This window comes from Sphaeramia orbicularis, chromosome 16 (assembly GCF_902148855.1).
Source record: "Sphaeramia orbicularis chromosome 16, fSphaOr1.1, whole genome shotgun sequence".
Taxonomy (NCBI): domain Eukaryota; kingdom Metazoa; phylum Chordata; class Actinopteri; order Kurtiformes; family Apogonidae; genus Sphaeramia; species Sphaeramia orbicularis.
The window spans coordinates 56,217,811-56,237,939 of NC_043972.1; the positions used below are offsets into that span (position 1 = coordinate 56,217,811).

Genomic DNA, 20,129 nt, shown 5'->3' on the forward strand with positions numbered 1-20,129 from the left:
TAACATTACATGTAATCTAATTGACATGAATCAAAAATACTCCAATGCTAATAATATGCACAAGTTTCTCCCGGAGTGCACAAATAATTTGCTAGTAAAAGAAACACACCAACTGCTACCAAATAGCATCTGCATTAGCTCTGAACTGAGTACATACAAGCTAGCACTGACACAAAACAGACTGCCACCTGACTCAAATATTAGCAGTGAACAGAACGCTTCTACCACAAAGTGAAAGCTTATTTGTGCTCTGTAAAAGATGCTAGCAATCATGCGTCTAAGTTAATGACAAAATAATTGTAAAATTAATACTTACAGACGTATATCTGTCCAGATTTATCGACCAGAATGAAAGCTGCACATAACTTCAATGGCGTGGCCAAACAGAATGATAACAGTACATACAGGGCGCCCACAGATGACAGCAAACCCTGAGCGCTTACCGCCTGTCTCTCCAGAGTCTCAGTGAGTCATTCACGTGGATGATTCTTCTCTGATGGTATCCACGCTGTAACAAACTCCTCTTGCTGCTGTTGCCATGGTGTCCAATAAGCTCCCAGTACCCAACAACATTAGTGTCCGCTATTTTAAAGGGTCCGGGAAGGCACACCTAATTTATAAATTGGTTCCACCTGGTTTGTCCCACAGAAGTCGGGGTAACAGGCAGTACGACGAGAGAGAGAGAGAGAGAGGGAGAGAGAGAGAGAGAACAGACATATGTTCAGGGGAGAAGCCAGGAGAGTTTGGGTTCCAGGGGAGCCAGCAGGTGTCTTCTGACCCGGAGAGAAACCAACCATAGTCTGAGCAGGACCAGGTCCGCCTGCTCCAAGGATACAAATTCTCCTCTCAAGAGTCCTGGGTCCACACCAGTCCACTTCCAGATTCCTCACTTAAAGTCACATTCAGTCTTTTCCTCCTTTCCTTTCCGTTGTCACTTCTCCTGCCGATCAAACCTCCGTTCATTCTCTCTGTTGTTTGAGTTTCCCTCCACCACACAGCTTTCAGGTGGGTCTGATTTCTACCCTTCCCTTCCCCCACCTTACCAGTGATGTCACGTCCTGCTTCCTGCTACAGAGTGGTGCATTAGAACACACTTCTGTACTCTGAAGACAACAAAACACAGCTTTCAGTCTGGTGTTTGTCTTTACATCTGGATCCTGTGAAGCCTGACCTGGAGGTTTTGAAGTCTGATGTTCTTGTCAGAAGAAGTCGGTGCTGCTGGTTCAGACACACTGGTTTTCTTCTTCTCATCTGATGCTGAGGTACTGTTTGGTCCAGACGTTGATGATTCACATCTGCGTTGATGATGGGAGAGAGCAGAGAATGACAAGGATCTGTTTGGACATTGATAACACTCCAACTGTTTTGGTGTGTTATGACACTGATTGTCTAGAGTCTTACTTTTTGTACAACTGTTCAGTTTTTGTGTTGTGTGGAAATGTTTGAAATGTTCATGTTTGATAGATTGTGAACCTGTGATGAGAGATCTTTCACCAAATCTACACTGATTGGGATCCATTATGGGTCCGTTGGTGACACTTGTAAGAGGAATAGGACAAGAATATCTTTGTACACTTTTCACAGGAGTACATCAAATTCTTGTGGTGAACACGACAGTGAGAATGTAAAGCAGAAGACGATCTGAAAGTCTTCCCACACTGGTCACAGTCATATGGTCTTTCTCCAGTGTGAATGCGTTGGTGCCTTTTTAGGTCACTTGCTGTGGTGAAGGTCTTTCCACACTGGTCACAGTCATATGGTCTTTCTCCCCTGTGGATGCGTTGGTGGATTGTAAAGGGACTTGCTGTGGTGAAAGTCTTGCCACACTGGTCACAGTCATATGGTCTTTCTCCCCTGTGGATGCGTTGGTGGATTTTTAAGTGACGTGCTATTTTAAACGTCTTCCCACACTGGTCACAGTAATATGGTTTGTCTCCAGTGTGAATCTGTAAGTGTTCCTTCAGCCCACTCATTGTGATGAAAGTCTTCCCACACTGGTCACAGTCATATGGTCTGTCTCCAGTGTGGATGCGTTGGTGGATTTTTAAGTGACCTGCTGTGGTGAAAGTCTTCCCACACTGGTCACAGTTATAAGGTCTTTCTCCAGTGTGGATGCGCTGGTGTTTTTTTAAATTACTTGCGATGGTAAAAGTCTTCCCACACTGTTCACAGTTATATGGTCTTTCTCCAGTGTGGACGCGTTGATGGATTTTTAAGTGACCTGCTGTGGTGAAAGTCTTTCCACACTGGTCACAGTCAAATGGTCGTTCTCCAGTGTGAATGCGTTGGTGTTTTTTAAAGACACTTGCTGAGATAAAAGTCTTCTCACACTGGTCACAGTCATATGGTCTTTCTCCAGTGTGGATGCGCTGGTGGATTTTTAGGTGATGTGCTGTGGTGAAAGTCTTCTCACACTGGTCACAGTAATATGGTCGTTCTCCAGTGTGGATGCGTTGGTGGATTCTTAAATGACCTGCTGTGGTGAAAGTCTTCCCACACTGGTCACATTTATATGGTCTTTCTCCAGTGTGGATGCGTTGGTGTTCTTTTAAGACACTTGCTGAGATAAAACTCTTCTCGCACTGGTCACACTCATATGGTCTTTCTCCAGTGTGGATGCGTTGGTGGATTTTTAAGTGACCTGTTGTGGTGAAAGTCTTCTCACACTGGTCACAATCATATGGTCTTTCTCCAGTATGGATGCGTTGGTGAATTTTTAAGTGACCTGCTGTGGTGAAAGTCTTTCCACACTGGTCACAGGTGGGTCTTCCCTCCATGTTTGCTGGAATCAGGTGATCTTCTTCTTCCTCCAGATATGATTTTAGGTTTCAGTTCAAATCCAAGTTTGGCTTCTTTCTACATGAAAACACACAGAAACAGAAGAGGTGGTCACTGAAATGCAATGGAACAGAACAGAACAAACACATCTGTCTGGAAACACATTAAGCAGATCAACAAAATCAACTAGTTAGGCAATCGATGAAACAAGATTTTCAAGACAACCAATATTTGATGGTTTCTCCTTAAGAGATGTGTATTAGACCAGAAAAAAAAAAAAGAAAAAAAAAATTACGGAAATATTGAAAGATGTTGAAAATTTCAGGTTCTCTCCAGTGTAGGCAAATTCTTTAAATAGTTACAAAATCACAAAACATGGAAAATAACTGTTTACTTTGTTCACTGGAACTAAATTAGATGAATTAAATGCATTATTAGGTTCCAAGTGCTGAGAATTGGAAGCAAAGGTCCTATTGTACCTGTAATGTTCTCTATTAGTATTACTATTACTATTGTTATTATTATTATTATTACAATTATTATTATTTTAAAGCTTTGCAAGAAGTTTTGAGGGCCTGAATATGCATATAAACTCAATATTTTTATTGTACATTTGAAAATTGATGCAGATTTAATATACCAATAATATTAATTATAATTAATAATTATAATAATATAAATAATATATAATAATAATTATTAATAATTAATTAATAATTTAATATACCAATAATACCAATTATGAAGTCGGTACTGTGAAGAAAACTATTTTATTCAAGCTGTTGAATATAGAAGGTTTTATGACATGCAGAAATGTCATTCTCAAGGCTACATCACATACTGTCATTATTAATTCAAATTCTTTTGCATATACATAACATGTTGTATATTTGTAAATCTCACAGAAGCCAAAACTTAAAAAAGAAAATATTTGACAAGTGAGATTACAATTCTGGGTCATCACTTTTTGGATGTCTGCTGCTGTAGCAAAACTGGTATCTGATGTCATCATCAGCCAAAATCCTCAACAATACCAGGAACAAGGGACAACCACTCATTTGTTCCATCGTAGAGAACCAGTTGCAGATCAGCAAAGTGTCTGGTGGACCAAGCTTCACTGTGGACATGAGTGGCACTCATCCCCAGGTTGTCGATGATGTTGAGAAAGAAGGCTACACCCTGTCAGATATGATACCAGGAAAATATGTTGCATGCATTTATGACCGGCAGTGGTAGATTGGTAATACCTGTGCAATATCTGGGGAGGAACAGGATGTGCAAGTACAATTTATGCACCCTCATTTTCCTGCAAAGTCTTACAGTTGGCCCAGAAGAGAAGATATCTGTTGGGTGTCACTAATACACATCATAAAGATCATAGATGCACCAATCACATCAACTGGTAGACAATATGTAGTTCCATCTGATGTGGCAAAAGAAACTGACCAGTTATTAAAAAGCTTCAAATAGATGTACTACGTCTACATAAATAAATTTGTGTAAATGACTTTTGGGAGATTCATTTTTGAATCATTTATCGTATCTACAAATATACTACATTTATGTAGTCAAGAGTCAAGAGAATATGAATTAACAATGCACATAGTATGTAATGTAACACTGTGAATGACATTTCCGCATGTTATAAAACCTTCTATATTCAACAGCTTTAATAAAATAGTTTTCTTCACAGTACCAACTTCATAATTGGTACATATATCAATTAGACCTAGTTCTTTTCACTGATATCATTTGTTTTCTGGTAGACCTTGTTAGAGATTTGCTATAAGCAGTCAAAATACAGACTCAACAGTTTTTTTTTTCCATTTTTAGGGGCATGTATATGAGAGAATATGATTTTTTGTCACAGATATAACATGTTTTCCTGACAGTACTATAACTTGTCTCATATATTAAAAAGACTCAGACATCTGGTGTCATTAAATCTGGAGATATAGAGAGCCAAAAGTGCTACCATGGACAAATGCGCATTCCAGGAAGCCATGTTTGGCATGCCATAAATCTGCAAATATGTCACATACATAGCTCTCCATATGTGTACCTAGCCTTATTATATCCAGGAATTAGGTGTGAGAATTTGAACCATTTAGTATGAATAGTTCAAACGTTATTAGCCCTCTAACTATGGATGTTTGATTGTAACACTTAAAATATGGGGCCACACCCCTTTTTTGTAGGCTTATTATCTCCAAAACTAATGGAGATATTGGCCTCAAATTTTGCACAGTTGTTCTTAGTTATAAGGGCATCAAAATAAAAAATTATGAAGCAAATGTGAGATGGTGAGTCGGGAACTTTCTCTAAAATCTGGTGATTTGGCACGGAATTACCCAGTGGTAGTACATCCACTATTAATACTTATATTTGTAGTAGTAGTATATCCACTGTTAATGCTTGTATTTGCAGTAGTAGTACATCCACTGTTAATACTTGTATTTGTAGTAGTAGTATATCCACTGTTAGTACTTGTATTTGTAGTAGTAGTATATCCACTATTAATACTTGTATTTGTAGTAGTAGTATATCCACTGTTAATACTTGAATTTGTAGTAGTAGTATATCCATAGTTAATACTTGTATTTGTAGTAGTAGTATATCCATAGTTAATACTTGTATTTGTAGTAGTAGTATATCCACTGTTAGTACTTGTACTGTATTTGTATCCGGTAATGATACGTCACTCGTAACGGTCTCTTACTAGTCTGTAACCATAACCAGTCTTGGTACTGTGTTAGTGCTCACTAACTAAACCTGAAGCCATTGTGTGGATGGAATCATTAGTGACTTGTCTGCAGACTATATTGCTTTGGGTTAAATACCATCCAAACTCACGTGACCGTCTCCGCTTCACTGCACGAGAGTTAGCAGCTCCGGTACCGGCTAACTATAGCGGAGAGCACCGAGATATCCAGGAGGAAAAAGACTTGGGTAGATTTGAGCTCAAATTGCTCCTAAGTATCAAAAGATGAGAATCTGTGTCCAAACCCACCGACTAACATCGAGTAGAATGAAGTTGGATGAACCCGCTTCACGGCTTGTCTCTGGCTCTAACAGCAAAAACAAAGGAGGAACAAACAGGGCTGGCACTTCCTGGAATGACAACAGCTGCATTCTGATTGGTTGATTACTCAGCCTTCTGACCATGGAAAGTCTCGCGTGTCTCAATAACTGAACGAATTTTTGTTATTTAACGAACTGTTCAGTTATATCAGTTTTGCTTTTTAAACAATGCCCTTAGTATTATTCAAAAATGCTAAGGGCATTATTCAAAAAGCAAAACTGATCTAGCATTTCCAGTGGTACAACTCCCTACAGCAGCAGCGCATTGATGACGTCTTCGAGCTGCGACGCACAGACCTGCAGACCAGAGGGATGAACTGGAGTCGGAGCCGCAGTTTGTGTGGAAATAAAGTTTCTCCGTGACCCTCTATGGATATAAGGACGTCTACGTAGGAGCCCGTATTGTTTTCAGGTGGATCTACATGATGTAGGCCATAAGGTGAACCATGAAAAGTGGCTAGAAAATGATTTTCGTTCCCATGTCTGGGCACTACTTTTTAAATGCATTTTTGTTTAGACTGTACCCTCATGGACTTTGGGTTAAAAGTTCTCCACAATATATCCTGCAGTTTTTTTGCCACAAGCCATAAATCTATAGGAATATAAAATTAAAAAAATGAAAATTCTGTGATGCTAGATTCACTTGTTTTATTTATCAACATTCATTTTAGCAACACAAAAACTCCCACAAATTGATATTTATACATTTTAACATTTTAGACAAGTCTTGATGAATTATTACCATGCAGTGTGAATTTAGACCATGAAATCTTGGAAATTTGTGGAAAAAAGCTTCTACTAATTTCACATATTACACATGGTGAATTTAGCCACACACAAACGCACATACATCAATGTAACAGCATTGCTTGACATTTAGTGTTTACAGTTGCAGGGTTTCTTCTTTTAACAATGATGCATTTGTCATGTAACAATACATGTTTTTTAATAGATCTCGGTCTGTTTTTTTACACAGTACACTGTAAACTTTTATTTTTGTTCTATGAATGCTCTTTTTAGAGGATATTTCATGGTTCTATAACATGTCTAATCATCACCATCACTGTCAGAAACATCATCCCATGTAGCTCTATCTTCTGTTTCCTTCTGAACATTCACACAGTGCTGCCACCTACACAAATCAGCACAAGACAGTCTTGCTGACATACAGGAACACCTGTCTGTATCACATTTGCTTTGCTTGCAAGTGCAGTGGACGAACTGCAAAACACTTAGAGGAGCAGAATTTGTAGTCATCCAGGTCACTGTTAACTCCCCATCCTCAATGTGCCATCCACTACCAATGGGTGAGGGTGCACACATAATACCTTTCAGACAATGTCTCATTATTGCTGTTTGGTAGTTTGCCCTTTTGCAGTGTTGGTGTAGAGCATCACATGTTGGAGGCATGGATAGGGCAAACTACCAAGGAGCAATAATGAGACATTGTCAGTAAGACTCTAGGTGGCCGTGGCTCAGCTGGTAGAGCAGGTCATCCAATAACCGAAAGGGTTGGTGGTTTGAATCCCGCTCTGTTCTAGTTAGTCCGTTGTGTTCTTGGGCAAGACGCTTCACCCAGTGCCAGTCACTCTGGTGTATGAATGTGTGGTGGTGGTTCACAACAATAATAATTCTTTGCCTGATGATCTGCTCACAGACGAGAAGATCTTGTAGCTGACATTGGAGGTGGCTCATTTCTGAAACACACACACACCTAGTTTCACAAAGCTGCAAGGAGTTACGATCAGTAATAGCAGCAGTAGTAATAGTAGAGAATACAATAAACTTACTAATAATACAGTGTTTGTGTGTGAGTGACAGAATTTTTTATTTTTTTATTTTTTACACAGCTGCTGATAACATCTGTGCCAGTGAAAGATGATCCTTTGTGCGTTTGCCAGACACAGTGGTGTATTTATCCACTTTTTTTCATATTATGCACAAGGCAGGCAGAACAACACCAGATGAAACAGTAGGTAGACCCATCCTGGACCGTCATTTCTTCCTCGGCGTTTCACTTGTTGATCCTGCGGTGCTGCCGGCATCCTCTGTTTGCACAGACTCACCTCCCTGTGATTCATTCACATCTGGATTCTCTCTTGTATGTTTCTCCGCGGAATCCAATCGCTTTTTATCAATGAATCGTCCGTAGCATGCTGCATGAAACCCAGCATCTTCTGGAACATTGTCAAAGTCAGTGGTGATAGTGTTTATAAGTTTCAGTTATACTCCTGCTCTCACCACTCACATAAAGCCATCGTTCGACACAGTTTCTTAACGTTTCCCATCGTTTGGCCGAAAAATCCTGTATTTTTTTTTCCTTTTTTATGCATATGAGGTGCATATTCCATATTTTTGCTAGCTTTTTAAAACTTTTCGTTGTATTTTCCTTCTCCGAACTACAGGAAGCTCGCTTCCTGGTCGCAGTGATCTTGGATTTTTTGTGCTTTCTGATTGGACCAGCAGGTTACACGTGACTCAAACCACAGCACGCATGATAACAATAGCATTGCGCGAATAAAGCTAAGTAGTACCGACTTCAAACACTGATTTAAAAAAAAACTGAAGGATTGCAAATGGAGAACTTTTGACATTACCTCAGGAACAATCTATCTTTGTACCTGAGTAAAAAGATTGTAGTGCTCCATATGTCTGAACAGGATGAAACGATACGGCGTTCACCTTACGGCCTAATAAAAGTCAGAACTAAAATTATACATAAAACACTAAATAAGAACATACATATAAAGCATCACCATTATTTGAGAAGGAACTAAAAGTATAACAACAATGTTCCTTAAAAGCATCTCAAAGCAAACCCCAATTCAATCGATTAGAAAAACATCTATATCCAGATTTATCCTTTTCCCATTCATTTAAAATGACTTTGAATGTTTTAAAACAGACCAGTTCCTTTAGTTTTATCTCCTTCTGTAGATTGTTCCAGAAAGTGGGAACACAAACTTTAAAAGCTTTCTATCCCAGTTCAGTTGAGACTTTTGGAACTTGTAGAGATAACAGATCCTGGGACCGGAGACTGTTGTGTTATGGTTTTATCGGCGTTGGTTTGTCTGTCTGTTTGTCTGTCTGTCTGTCTGTCCGTGTGCAAGATAATTCAAAAAGTTATGGATGGATTTGGATGAAAATTTCAGGAAATATTGATACTGACACAAGGAACAAATGATTAAATTTTGGTGGTGATTGGGAAAGGGGGGGCCACGGGGGCCCATTGATCTGCCTTGGTGGAGGTCTGCGCTCTCTGAGTGCTTCTAGTTATTTAAGTCTTTCCAACAGATGTAGACCAGCAAATATGATGGAAGCAGAAATAAAATACATTTATAGATTAAAAAAAAAATACCAGTGTTTAAAACTATTAGTTACTATGGATGACTAGGATTAGTTATTATGGATCTCATTTTGTGGGAAATGAAAAACAAAATCTAAATGAAAAATAAAATAAAATAATAAAACCAATCAGTGGTGGGGGTCAGCGACATCTCCAGGCCTTTGTACATTTAATGAGCCATTATGTAGGTCATTATCTGGACGATGGTGAAACTTACGTGGCACAGATGTTCAGACTGCATTAGTAGGAGACGGGTGGTGGTGTAGACCCCCACCCCTGTTGAGAGAAGGTCGTTCCATTTGCACACAGATGGGCTCTTTCAGTCCTCTCCCAAACCATCCGTCTTCCCTCTCCAGGATGTGGACGTTCTCATCCTCCAGCGTGTGTCCTTGGTTCTTGAGGTGAAGGTAAATGTTGGACCGTGCGTTTGTGGAACAGCTGTTTAGTTTCTCCTATAACAGATCACTACATTCAACTGCATAAACCACATGGATCAGCTTCGTGCATTCCTGTGTTTTGTCCTTTGGGTGGTCCAGTCTCTGTCAGTGTTCCTGGGCTTGAAATGCACAGGGATGTTGTGTTTGGAGAAAATCCTTTGGATCCTCTCAGACTCCCCCTCCACGTATGGCTCATACATACAAAGGCCCAGAGGTGTCGGTGACCCCCCACAACTCACAACAGGACTCATATGAGCTCTCAAGGTAATGTCCATCTGGAGAGGATCAGTAACCGGCTCCTGCACCAACATTCTGAGAATTGAAGAAGCCTCTTGGATGAGAGGGGAAACACTTTCAGACCAAGAACCAAGTCCAGTTACTTCAGATTCAACCTTTCAAGGACCTGAATTTGCATTTCAACAGGTTTGACTCTGTCCCCACTCCGGCCCCCACCCATTCATGTCCCTCCTCACACCAATCCAGAATGGTAGCCCCCCCACCCCACTGTGACCGTCGACACTTCAGCTCCACTCACCCCTCCAGAACGATGCCTCCCCCCTGCTGATACCACCATCACCTCTGCCACTCACACACCTATCTACACCCCCCACAGGGGAGTTTCCCACCCCCCTCGACCCCTCACTATGATCTGATGCAATATGATTCACACCCAAATCATGACACAAAGCAATTAAGCAGATTCTGATCCAACACATTCATTCTGGTAAAAAAAAAAAATGCTGTACAATTCAATGAGCTTGATTATTTATTTATCAAACAAGACCATGACTTTTAACAAAGTGACTTTTGTGTAATTTCAGAACACGTGCCTCACATACAGTCAGTGAAAAAGTTCGGACTTTGTTTCCAAAGTCGTTTCTCTGCATGTTTCTAACACTCAACTTCCTGCTCCCTTCTTGTAATGTAATGTATTTGTAATGTAGGTCAAACAGAAAAAGGTTCTGTTACTTTAAGAGAAACCTGTGCAAGTATTCTGGGATGTGCTGTTATTTTATCTGTGGGTTTGACCAGTAGTTGTTGGAGTTTTGTTTGTGGTTTGGTTTCATTAAGGATAGTGGATAGTTCTTTAATTATTTCTGCCAGATGTCCATTCATCCATTTTGTGAACTGCTTACTCATTGTGAGGAGCTTTTCCTGGTTATCAGTGGTCAAAGGTGGAACAGCCTGGACTGTCACTGTAGCTGACAAACAAACAACCATTCATACCTACGTCTGATTCACACAGACCCATGAACCTTATGGTGCGTGTGTTTGGACGGTGGGAGGACCAGAGTACCTGCACAGAGCCACGCACTGATGCCAAAAAGATTTAGTAACTTTTCAGAATACCCTAACAACAAATTTAGCTACTTTTCAAACTTGTTTGAAACATTTAGCAACCAAAGTCCTGTATAATTTTCGTCTAATTACCAATTAAGAGGCTGGCTAATTATTTATATAATAATCCTTTCTGCCGTTTTTATGCTAAATGCTATGCTACAATAATAGCTACTGATGTCAATGTGCATTAGCTTAGCCATGAATGCTAATCTGTCTTTCAATCCAAACTACCACAGTACACGGTTTAGTTGTGTGTTTTATGTACGTTAGCTTAAAACACATTTCATAGTTTTACATTAAAACTTGATGACAGCTTTCTTGCAATAATATATTTTCAAAGAGGTAAATAATCAACAACTAAACTTACAAAATAACAAACAAAAATCAGAAGAATTAGTTATTTAATGCCCCAATGAAATCACATCTTTTGAATTTTCGTCCTAACATTGGTGATATTTAAATTTTAGCCTTAGCTAGTAGCTAAAATCTAGATTTGCGAACATAGCTGATTGGAACTAATAATATTTTTAATATTGCTGTCCTTACCGTTCCATAATGGAAAGTTTAGTCCGGTCTTCCTTGGTGGGTCCTCAGTGGGCTTCCCTCTCAGATGGTCTTCTGATTCTGGTCTTCGTTGTTGGTTCTTGGTTCAGTGGTCTGGTCTCGTGCTGTTCTCCACTGCTCGTACTCGATGCTAGTTGTTAGCATAAATGCTACTAGCTGAAATCGGTTAGCTTCTCCAGAGCTCAAGAAGTAGCTTTTCTCCCTCAAGTTGAGATTGAAATGTGACCGTTAAAACGTGTCCAGTGTATATATACACTGTGCAGTTGAAATGATGAAAAAGGGAAATGCACGTGTGTGAAGAACATAATACGAACATCTCTACGTGTGTGGAATGAAAACAGAAATTCCAGTTGAATGAAATCAGACAATCAGTGACTTTAAGTGCAATGACCCATTTACACACGTTTTCACTGACAGTTTCATGTTTTGATTGATAAAACTGCTTTGATAGTGGAACTTACTGGACAATCTGCCATAACTAGTTCTATTAGTTCCTCTGTATATTCGGTGGTATTATGGTTAGGTCATTTTTTGTAAATAAACTAATTAATAATCCTGATAGTCAACTACTATATAGTCATGATTTATGAGTGTTACCTTTTTTCATTTGGTGCTTTGCTTAAATTCCTGACTGTGTCTACTCACAAAGTGGCCACAACCTCTAGAGATAAAGGTATGTGCATTATTTATTAATTATTTCATTTTATTGGGTGTATTTTTATTCTTTATTGTGTGCTTCTGTTATATTTCTGTTTCTTACTATACTTACTGCTGCTGCAAAAAAGCAATTTCTTAATTTGGGATTAACCCATAAAGACCCACTGATACTTTTGTGTCAGTTCCCAAATAGATTTTTCCCCATTTATAAACTTTCTTAAATGATTTATCACCATTTATTGAAATACTATCCTCTTTATTGGAAGATTTTTCAGTGTAACTCATGCATTTTCCTATATTTAACTCACTGATCATGCAGATGGTCATTAAAACTCAGAGTAAATTCAAAGGTTATTATATCAAATCAGAAAAAAATTGGGGAAAAGTTATGTTTTCAGCAAAAATATCACTGATTAAACATAAACCCAGTGTGTCCATCCACTGTCATTTATCCAACTCCATGGGTTTTACTGGTGAATCAATCCTGTAGAAGATGATGAGATTTCCATGGTAACTATGGAGCCTCTGAACGTCCAAATGGGTCATATCTGATGACCATGAAAAGACAACAAACTGCATTTTACACAAATTATTGACATGTATTAAGATTAGTGGATCAATAAGGGTTTAACATTTTAGATCAGTGGATGGTTTTGGTCAGTGGTGTGTGTTTGAGTTTTTATGGGTTAATAAAGTATTTATTCAGTCTAATATAATGTCCAATTGGGATTATTTAAAATAGTAATAATTAGGCTGATCATTATGGTCTTATTCAGTGTAGATTATGGGGAGTCCTTTGAGGAAACCCAAGAGGATGTCCCAGCCTGCACTTCCTAAACCACCTCCTCACCTGCACCTGAATTATCAACTAAGGAAGGTCCTCCAGTTGTCGCTGATGATCCTGCACTGTGGCCAAACCTGACTGATGACAGCACTAGGTGTCCACTTGTAAAAAACAGAACAGTTCAAATCACAGACTTGGATTTTCCTCAAAATTCACAAATGCCCCCAAGGAGATTCACAGAAGACAAATACATGATGATAACCATGAAAAATGGGGAAAAAATCAGGAGGTCGTGCCTGAGTCTCTGCCTCCTGGAGAGCAGGAGTCTGACGAATTTCAGCATTATTTCAATTTTGACATTATTTGAATTTCTGAGTCTGTGCTTTAAGTTCTTTAGTCTTAAAGAATTCTCAGTGATGCACATGATAACATGTTAAGCACATTGCACAATAATCACAACAAACTACAATAATATTAGTTCATGGATTACTGCCCCAGATACCTTTATATTTTAACACCAGGTAACTATCTTCACTGTGCCCTGGGCTTAACTCTACGTGCCTGAAAAGTGCATGACTGCCGGTGTTCTCTATCCTGCTCAGATACTGCGTTAAAATTGAGGTCCGGCCAGAGGCCGGGCTTCCAAGCGATGGGGGTTAACTAATATGGTAAAGAAACTTACCACTTAAAGCTGCCGATGGAAAAACACAACAGGAGAATGATGGAAAAATCCACCAATAGGCAAGGTTGAAGTTTAAAAAAGGTAAACCCAGAATGTGGTTTATTGAAAACAGCAATGATTCACAAAAATCCAAAAACTGTGAGTTGTCAGAGAAGGCACTTTACCACTAGTATCCCATCAAACACACTATTCGTCTAACACATAAAAATCTTCTCCATTACATTTTATAGTCTTTCGTGGCTCTTTGAAGACTCCCATGTTTAGTGACTCCCATATTCAGTTACATAAGTTCAACAAACACATATGATTGGTTAACAATTGCTGGGTAAAATGCGTCAGTACACATGTCAAGCAAAACACGTCAGTACATACGTCAATCACTCTGAGCACACACCCATTTGAAAGTTCACTTTAAGTTTAACAAGTGCATTGGACATCTGCAAAATCTGCAAAATAGCACTTATGCATTTGACAGTTTGATCAAGGGTCACGCCTTGGTTTGACATTTGCACAGGGAGTTCAGCTTAGATAGCATAGCTTCACCACAAAGAGCTTCCAGAGTTATGCCTTGGTCGAACATCTGCGCAGGGAGGCCAGCATTTCGTGACCACAGTAAGTTTCCAAATTCATAATGAAGATTACACTCAGCTCACCTTAACCACAAAAAATTTCCACGTTGCAAAACAGGCACATTGTGCTGAACCTGACCTTCTCATCACTGTTCAGCACAAAGGTGAAAATACACAAAGTATAAATCAGAATACAACTTAGATTAGCAAATCAAAAACACTCACCAAGCAAAGAACTTATAACATTTCATTTCTTTTGTTTTTTCTTCTCATACATTTTCACTTTGTTTTTTATATTGAGGTCAACAGTGTTACAATAGCGTTAAGAAAAGTACAGAGCCTTTTTGCATGGCCTAGAGCAAGATTCAAAGTCACACTTCATCTGCCATTTAGCAAAAGATACGTCTCACAAACACATCAAATAAGGACAAAGTCTTATTTCACTGATATAAACCTGACAATAACTGAACCTGTACTGATAATATACCAAATTATTAGTAAAGTAAGTAATAAAGTCAGATATTTTGAAGCAACCAATAATTGATTTATTCCACTTGAAACTCTTAAAATTGCAGGATGGTGTAAATGATTTATAAAGTAAAAAATAATATTGTTCCAAATAGCATTCAAGATTTCTTTCCATTAACACAGAGTAATTATAATTTCAGAGGTTTTTATATTTGTGAATGGACTAAAGTGAGAACAGATGTGAAGTGTAGATGGATTTGGGTTGTGGGTGTGAAATTATGGGATGGACTTGGGTCTCTCTCCAGTGTGGGTCCATTGGTGGATTTTTAGGTGATTAGCTATAATCACAGTTTTATGGTTTTTCTCCAGTGTGAATGTGTTGGTGTTGCTTTAGGTGTCTTGCTGTGGTGAAAGCATTCCCACACTGGTCACATTCATATGTTTTTTCTCCAGTGTGGATGCGTTGGTGACGTTTAAGCCCATTCACTTGCGTGAAACTCTTTCCACACTGGCCACATTCATATGGTTTTTCTCCAGTGTGAATGCGTTGGTGGATTTTTAGGTGATGTGCTGTGGTGAAAGTCTTTCCACACTGGTCACAGGAATATGGTCTTTCTCCAGTGTGGATGCGTTGGTGACGTACAAGCCCAGTCATTTCGGTGAAACTCTTTCCACATTGGTCACACTCATATGGTCTTTCTCCAGTGTGCATGCGTTGGTGGATTTTTAGGGTACTTGCTGCGGTGAAAGCATTTCCACACTGGTCACACTCATATGGTCTTTCTCCAGTGTGGATGCGTTGGTGGATTTTTAGGGTACTTGCTGCGGTGAAAGCATTTCCACACTGGTCACACTCATATGGTCTTTCTCCAGTGTGGATGCGTTGGTGGATTTTTAGGGTATATGATGTGGTGAAAGCATTTCCACACTGGTCACACTCATATGGTTTTTCTCCAGTGTGGATGCGTTGGTGACGCACAAGCCCAGTCATTTTGGTGAAACTCTTTCCACACTGGTCACACTCATATGGTCTTTCTCTAGTGTGGATGCGTTGGTGGATTTTTAGGTGACTTGCTGTGGTGAAAGTCTTTCCACACTGGTCACAGGTGGGTCTTCCATCCATGTTTGCTGGAATCAGGTGATCTTTGTCCAGACACAACTTTCTGGTTTCACTTTAAATCCACCTTTGGCTTCTCTCTACATCAAAACACAAAGAAACAGAGGAGGTGGTCACTGAAATGCAATGGAATGGAACACAACAAACACATCCCTTTAAAAGCAGATTAAGCAGACAGACAAAATTAACTAGTTAGATAATTAATAGGACATTTTTAAACACTGAAAAACTCAGTCCTCTTATTCTACATGTGAAAATTGATGATTCAACAATTCAACAATGTACAAATGAGTTACAACAATTTCTTGTTTTGTAAAAAAAAAACCTCAGAACTCGTTTCACCACCATGATCATATGACGTTACCTAACGTCACCAACTTGGAAAATATTAAATCCTGAACTTGTTAAGGTTTTCTGAGGAAATTAAAGTTGGACATGTTCAATCTGCACATCAAAACACCAAAACATGTCATTTATTGTTACCAATAGGTGGCACTATAAGTCCGATTCAATATTGTCATGTCATGTTCTGGGTGTGACTCTTCTGCACATGGAGTTTGGTGCTGATTGGACAAAAAACTGTTGAGTTATACCAGTTTTCTTTTTCTTGGTGATACATCCAAATTCACCTCTGTACCCTGAACACATCGAATAACAACTGCCCATCATTTAATGGAGATCAGGACTGGGCAAATGAGAGGAATTTGCATTTCAACAGGTTTGAATCTGTCCCTGTCCTGCCCCCACCCATTCAGGTCCCTCTTCACACCTCTCCAGTATGGAAAGGTGTGACACCCCCGCTGTTACCATAGACTCCTCTACCCCTCCCTGTAACAGAGGAGCCCCTCCAGTCACCTCCCACTCCCCCTCTCCCTCACTATGGACCAGCTGAGGAGGGGGCTCAGAGAGACAAAGGCCAGGAAAGCCAACAATTACAACAAACATCTGAAGTACAATGGGGGTGGGGGTGGGGGGTTCACCAAGGAGCCAGAACTAAATGTTACATTACAACTCCATCTACCAATAGTCTGCACCATCTCATATCACATCATCTCAACAGTAAAAGTAGAAACACAACCATAGCATTACTGATACGAATTCTGCAATATCTGCAAAATAACACAATACAAAACACCAGTTCAAAGAAGCAAAGCAACTGATTCAAACAGCAGCAGATACTCAATGTTAAAAGGACAAACAATATTTGATATAACCTCACATACAAACAACACAGGACTCATTAAGGAGCAAGAACAAAGTGAAGTTTGTTTTACATTACAACTCCATCTACTAATAGTCTGCACATGTACTGAGCAACAGGAGGAAAAATCCCTCCTCATCTCCTGCTCCATACACGACAAATTCAGTCAGACGACCTAGACAGCAGCTATCTGTGAGACATGAACGCACTAAACTCTAACTCTCATCTCTGCTAAAACCATCTTCAAAACTAAAAACACACAAAAACACTTATACGGTGTATAAAACATGAGGAATACATATTTCTGTAAACCAACAGTCAACCTGGACTATGTCTAAATTAAAACCAAAGGAAAGTTGCTAAAGTTCCCTCTTCATAAATCTAGGATTAACCACCATTTCACAAACTCCAGACCTGTTTCAGTTCGACCTCAATTCTCACAAATTCTAGAAAAACTATTCAGTAAACGGTTGGACAAATTCATAGATAAACATAAAGCAGAGCAGAGGAACTTCACTGGCATTAATAGACTCAACAGAGGAAATCAGCAATTCAATCAATCCAAACCATCCCACAGTTGGAGTATTCACTGACCTCAGAAAAGCTTTTCAGTCCTAAAGATCCAATCTGTGACCCAGCAGCTCCAGAAGGTCTGTATGATGGCTCTGCATTTCCAGGATTTCATCCACTGAGGCAGGAAATCTACAAGTGGAACAAACAAACAGCAGACATGACTTTAACATCCTCCACTAGGGTTTGTCAACGGGGGTGGGACCGCCCCCCAGGGGGCGTTCTGGATGAGAAAGCTGAGAGGGGGGGGCTCAGGCACAAACGGGGGCGTTAGTCACTGTTATTCATCACAATGTACAAGTATCTATATCAGAACAAACTCTGTTCTACTGAACAGGAAATAAGATTCAACTGTGTATTTTGGGCGGAATTACAAATATCAGCGCTGCTGGTGCTCTCGTGTTCCTACTACCGCCATGTTATCTCCATAGCAACGGCTCTAAACAAACTCCTATGAAGCGCATAGAAAACAACCGGAGCATGTTCAAGCAGCGCGAGGACTGAAAAGGAAATCCATCCAAACTCACGTGACCGTCTCCGCTTCACTGCACGAGAGTTAGCAGCTCCGGTACCGGCTAACTATAGCGGAGAGCACCGAGATATCCAGGAGGAAAAAGACTTGGGTAGATTTGAGCTCAAACTGCTCCTAAGTATCAAAAGATGAGAATCTGTGTCCAAACCCACCGACTAACATCGAGTAGAATGAAGTTGGATGAACCCGCTTCACGGCTTGTCTCTGGCTCTAACAGCAAAAACAAAGGAGGAACAAACAGGGCTGGCACTTCCTGGAATGACAACAAGCTGCATTCTGATTGGTTAGTCATGTCAGTATACAGCATTCTGATTCGTCCATGTAAAGTAAAGCGTATCTATGGTACCGGCTTGATGATTAGTCAGAAAATTGTCTCTGCGTCATTGCGTCATCAATGTGCGCCCCGCCATTTTAAAAACCAGATGTGGAAGTGTACAGTAAATATAGTGGTAGGCTAATCCATGATGACAGCCCGCAAAACGACACTGTGGTCGGTCCAGGAGGTTCAGACATTTCTGTCCTTGGTGGACGATGAAACCATTCAACGGCAGTTTGACAGGACAACACAAAGTTCCGCACAGTGTCGCTATGACAACCAGGTATTCTAAAGTCAACACTGCTGTGTTGTTTCTGGTGTAACTATGGAGACGATCTACACGCGCTGCCTTCAGGAGCTCCCAAAACTTCATATCAGCGATGTTCCTCAGATTGGACCAACTCCAACACTTCCCAGTAAAGTGGACAGAGGATTCCAACTGGATGTGGATCATATAGACATGATTTGGAAGGGAAGGAAGAACTTTGAACAGGTTAACATGAACGTTAGCTAACAACTGGAGGACTGGATTATGTGCGTCATCTGGGGTTTGTTCTTCACAATGTTGTGATATTGTGACATTTCAAACCTGTTTTCTGTCTCTGTCATCAGTCGTTAATATCTGTTGAACTTGGTCTGTCTACAGTATTGTGTCAGCTGTCATAGACATGTTGGTGTGAGTGAGTAGCCGAATACATTTGGAACCATAACAATGCATGTTCTCCAGTGTCCAATAAAGATAGGTCGTCGGGGGAAGTCAGTGTGAGAGCCTTGTGCTACAGATCAATGAGGAAAAACCAGGCACCACACAAATGAACTGTAGGCAGGAAGCTGTGGAAATGTGTTCAAGGCCATTCAGAGGGTTCCAGTTCCGTTCAGCTCGGTTCAGTTGAGCATTACATTTAATATTCCTACTTTAAAAGTTTCTGTTCAAAGATGAACTTCAGATCATCTGTCAGTATTCACTGTTGAGATGTTTGCAATAGCAACAGAACTGAAGTGGATCGAAGAGGTGCACATTCAGACTGTTGTTCTTGGCTCAGATTCATATTCTTCTTTAATGGAATTGCAGTCATTTACATCTGAGAGTAGGCAGGACTGAGTTCATGACATATATGAAAACCTCCACAGACTGAATAACATGAATCATTTGATCCCATTTCTGTGGATACCAGCACACAGGAGAGGAAAAGGAAATGAGACAGTGGCAGGGCCGTGCAGAGAGCTATAAAGGGGCAGGGGCTCAAACTTCCAAAAGGGCACATGAAAACAAATAACCACCAATTACAAAGTTCACATTTATGACAATTTGACAAAGGGTAGTTCAACAAAGTTCACATGTAGCAACAAGCAACATTATTAATCCACAGCAAGTCAAAGATTGACCAAATGGTCCAGATCAATGTCCTCAATACTGGGTGTGTCCCAAGGTTATAATAGTTTTGGATTTTTAATTATAGTTTAGTTTTAATTAGTTTTGACTTTTTTTTCTCTTATTCAGTTAGTTTTAGTTAGTTTTTAGAGCAGGTTTGTTACTTTTTATTAGTTATCGTTTTTTTCTGAATGCTTAGTTTTAGTTTAGTTTAGTTTAGTTTAGTTTAGTTTAGTTTTAGTATTAGTTTTAGTTATTTCATATATTTTATCTTCCTCATCATCCTATTCAAAGAAATTAGTGAGGCGTGGATT

The 20,129-nt window shown here is 39.7% G+C and overlaps 4 protein-coding genes and 2 pseudogenes across 4 annotated transcripts in view; 3 read left to right on the forward strand and 3 right to left on the reverse strand.

The window, feature by feature from the left end:
- LOC115436275 (zinc finger protein 664-like) overlaps window positions 1-5,843 on the reverse strand; it is a 1,196,486-nt pseudogene extending 1,190,643 nt beyond the window's left edge.
- The window catches only part of LOC115436284 (zinc finger protein 345-like), a 589,760-nt gene that overhangs the window by 203,215 nt on the left and 366,416 nt on the right, over window positions 1-20,129 (forward strand). The gene's annotated exons all lie outside the window — the stretch shown is intronic.
- LOC115435837 (zinc finger protein 420-like) overlaps window positions 1-20,129 on the forward strand; it is a 363,895-nt pseudogene that overhangs the window by 8,132 nt on the left and 335,634 nt on the right.
- Window positions 1-20,129, forward strand: part of LOC115436321 (zinc finger protein 239-like) — a 97,879-nt gene that overhangs the window by 4,838 nt on the left and 72,912 nt on the right. The window lies entirely within an intron of this gene.
- On the reverse strand, window positions 1,184-18,449 carry LOC115436323 (zinc finger protein 700-like). Its single transcript, XM_030159169.1, has 6 exons — window positions 18,123-18,449; window positions 17,620-17,727; window positions 2,592-2,856; window positions 2,306-2,423; window positions 2,022-2,053; window positions 1,184-1,769 (listed from the first exon to the last, which is right to left on the reverse strand). The coding sequence occupies exons 3-6, from the start codon at window positions 2,775-2,777 to the stop codon at window positions 1,500-1,502; spliced, it is 606 nt and encodes a 201-aa protein (XP_030015029.1). The 5' UTR covers window positions 2,778-2,856; window positions 17,620-17,727; window positions 18,123-18,449; the 3' UTR covers window positions 1,184-1,499.
- LOC115436330 (zinc finger protein 658B-like) overlaps window positions 15,060-20,129 on the reverse strand; it is a 28,120-nt gene continuing 23,050 nt past the window's right edge. Inside the window, exon 5 of the mRNA XM_030159175.1 lies at window positions 15,060-15,786. Coding sequence (XP_030015035.1) covers window positions 15,060-15,786 — 727 coding nt within the window. The remainder of the gene's footprint in view (window positions 15,787-20,129) is intronic.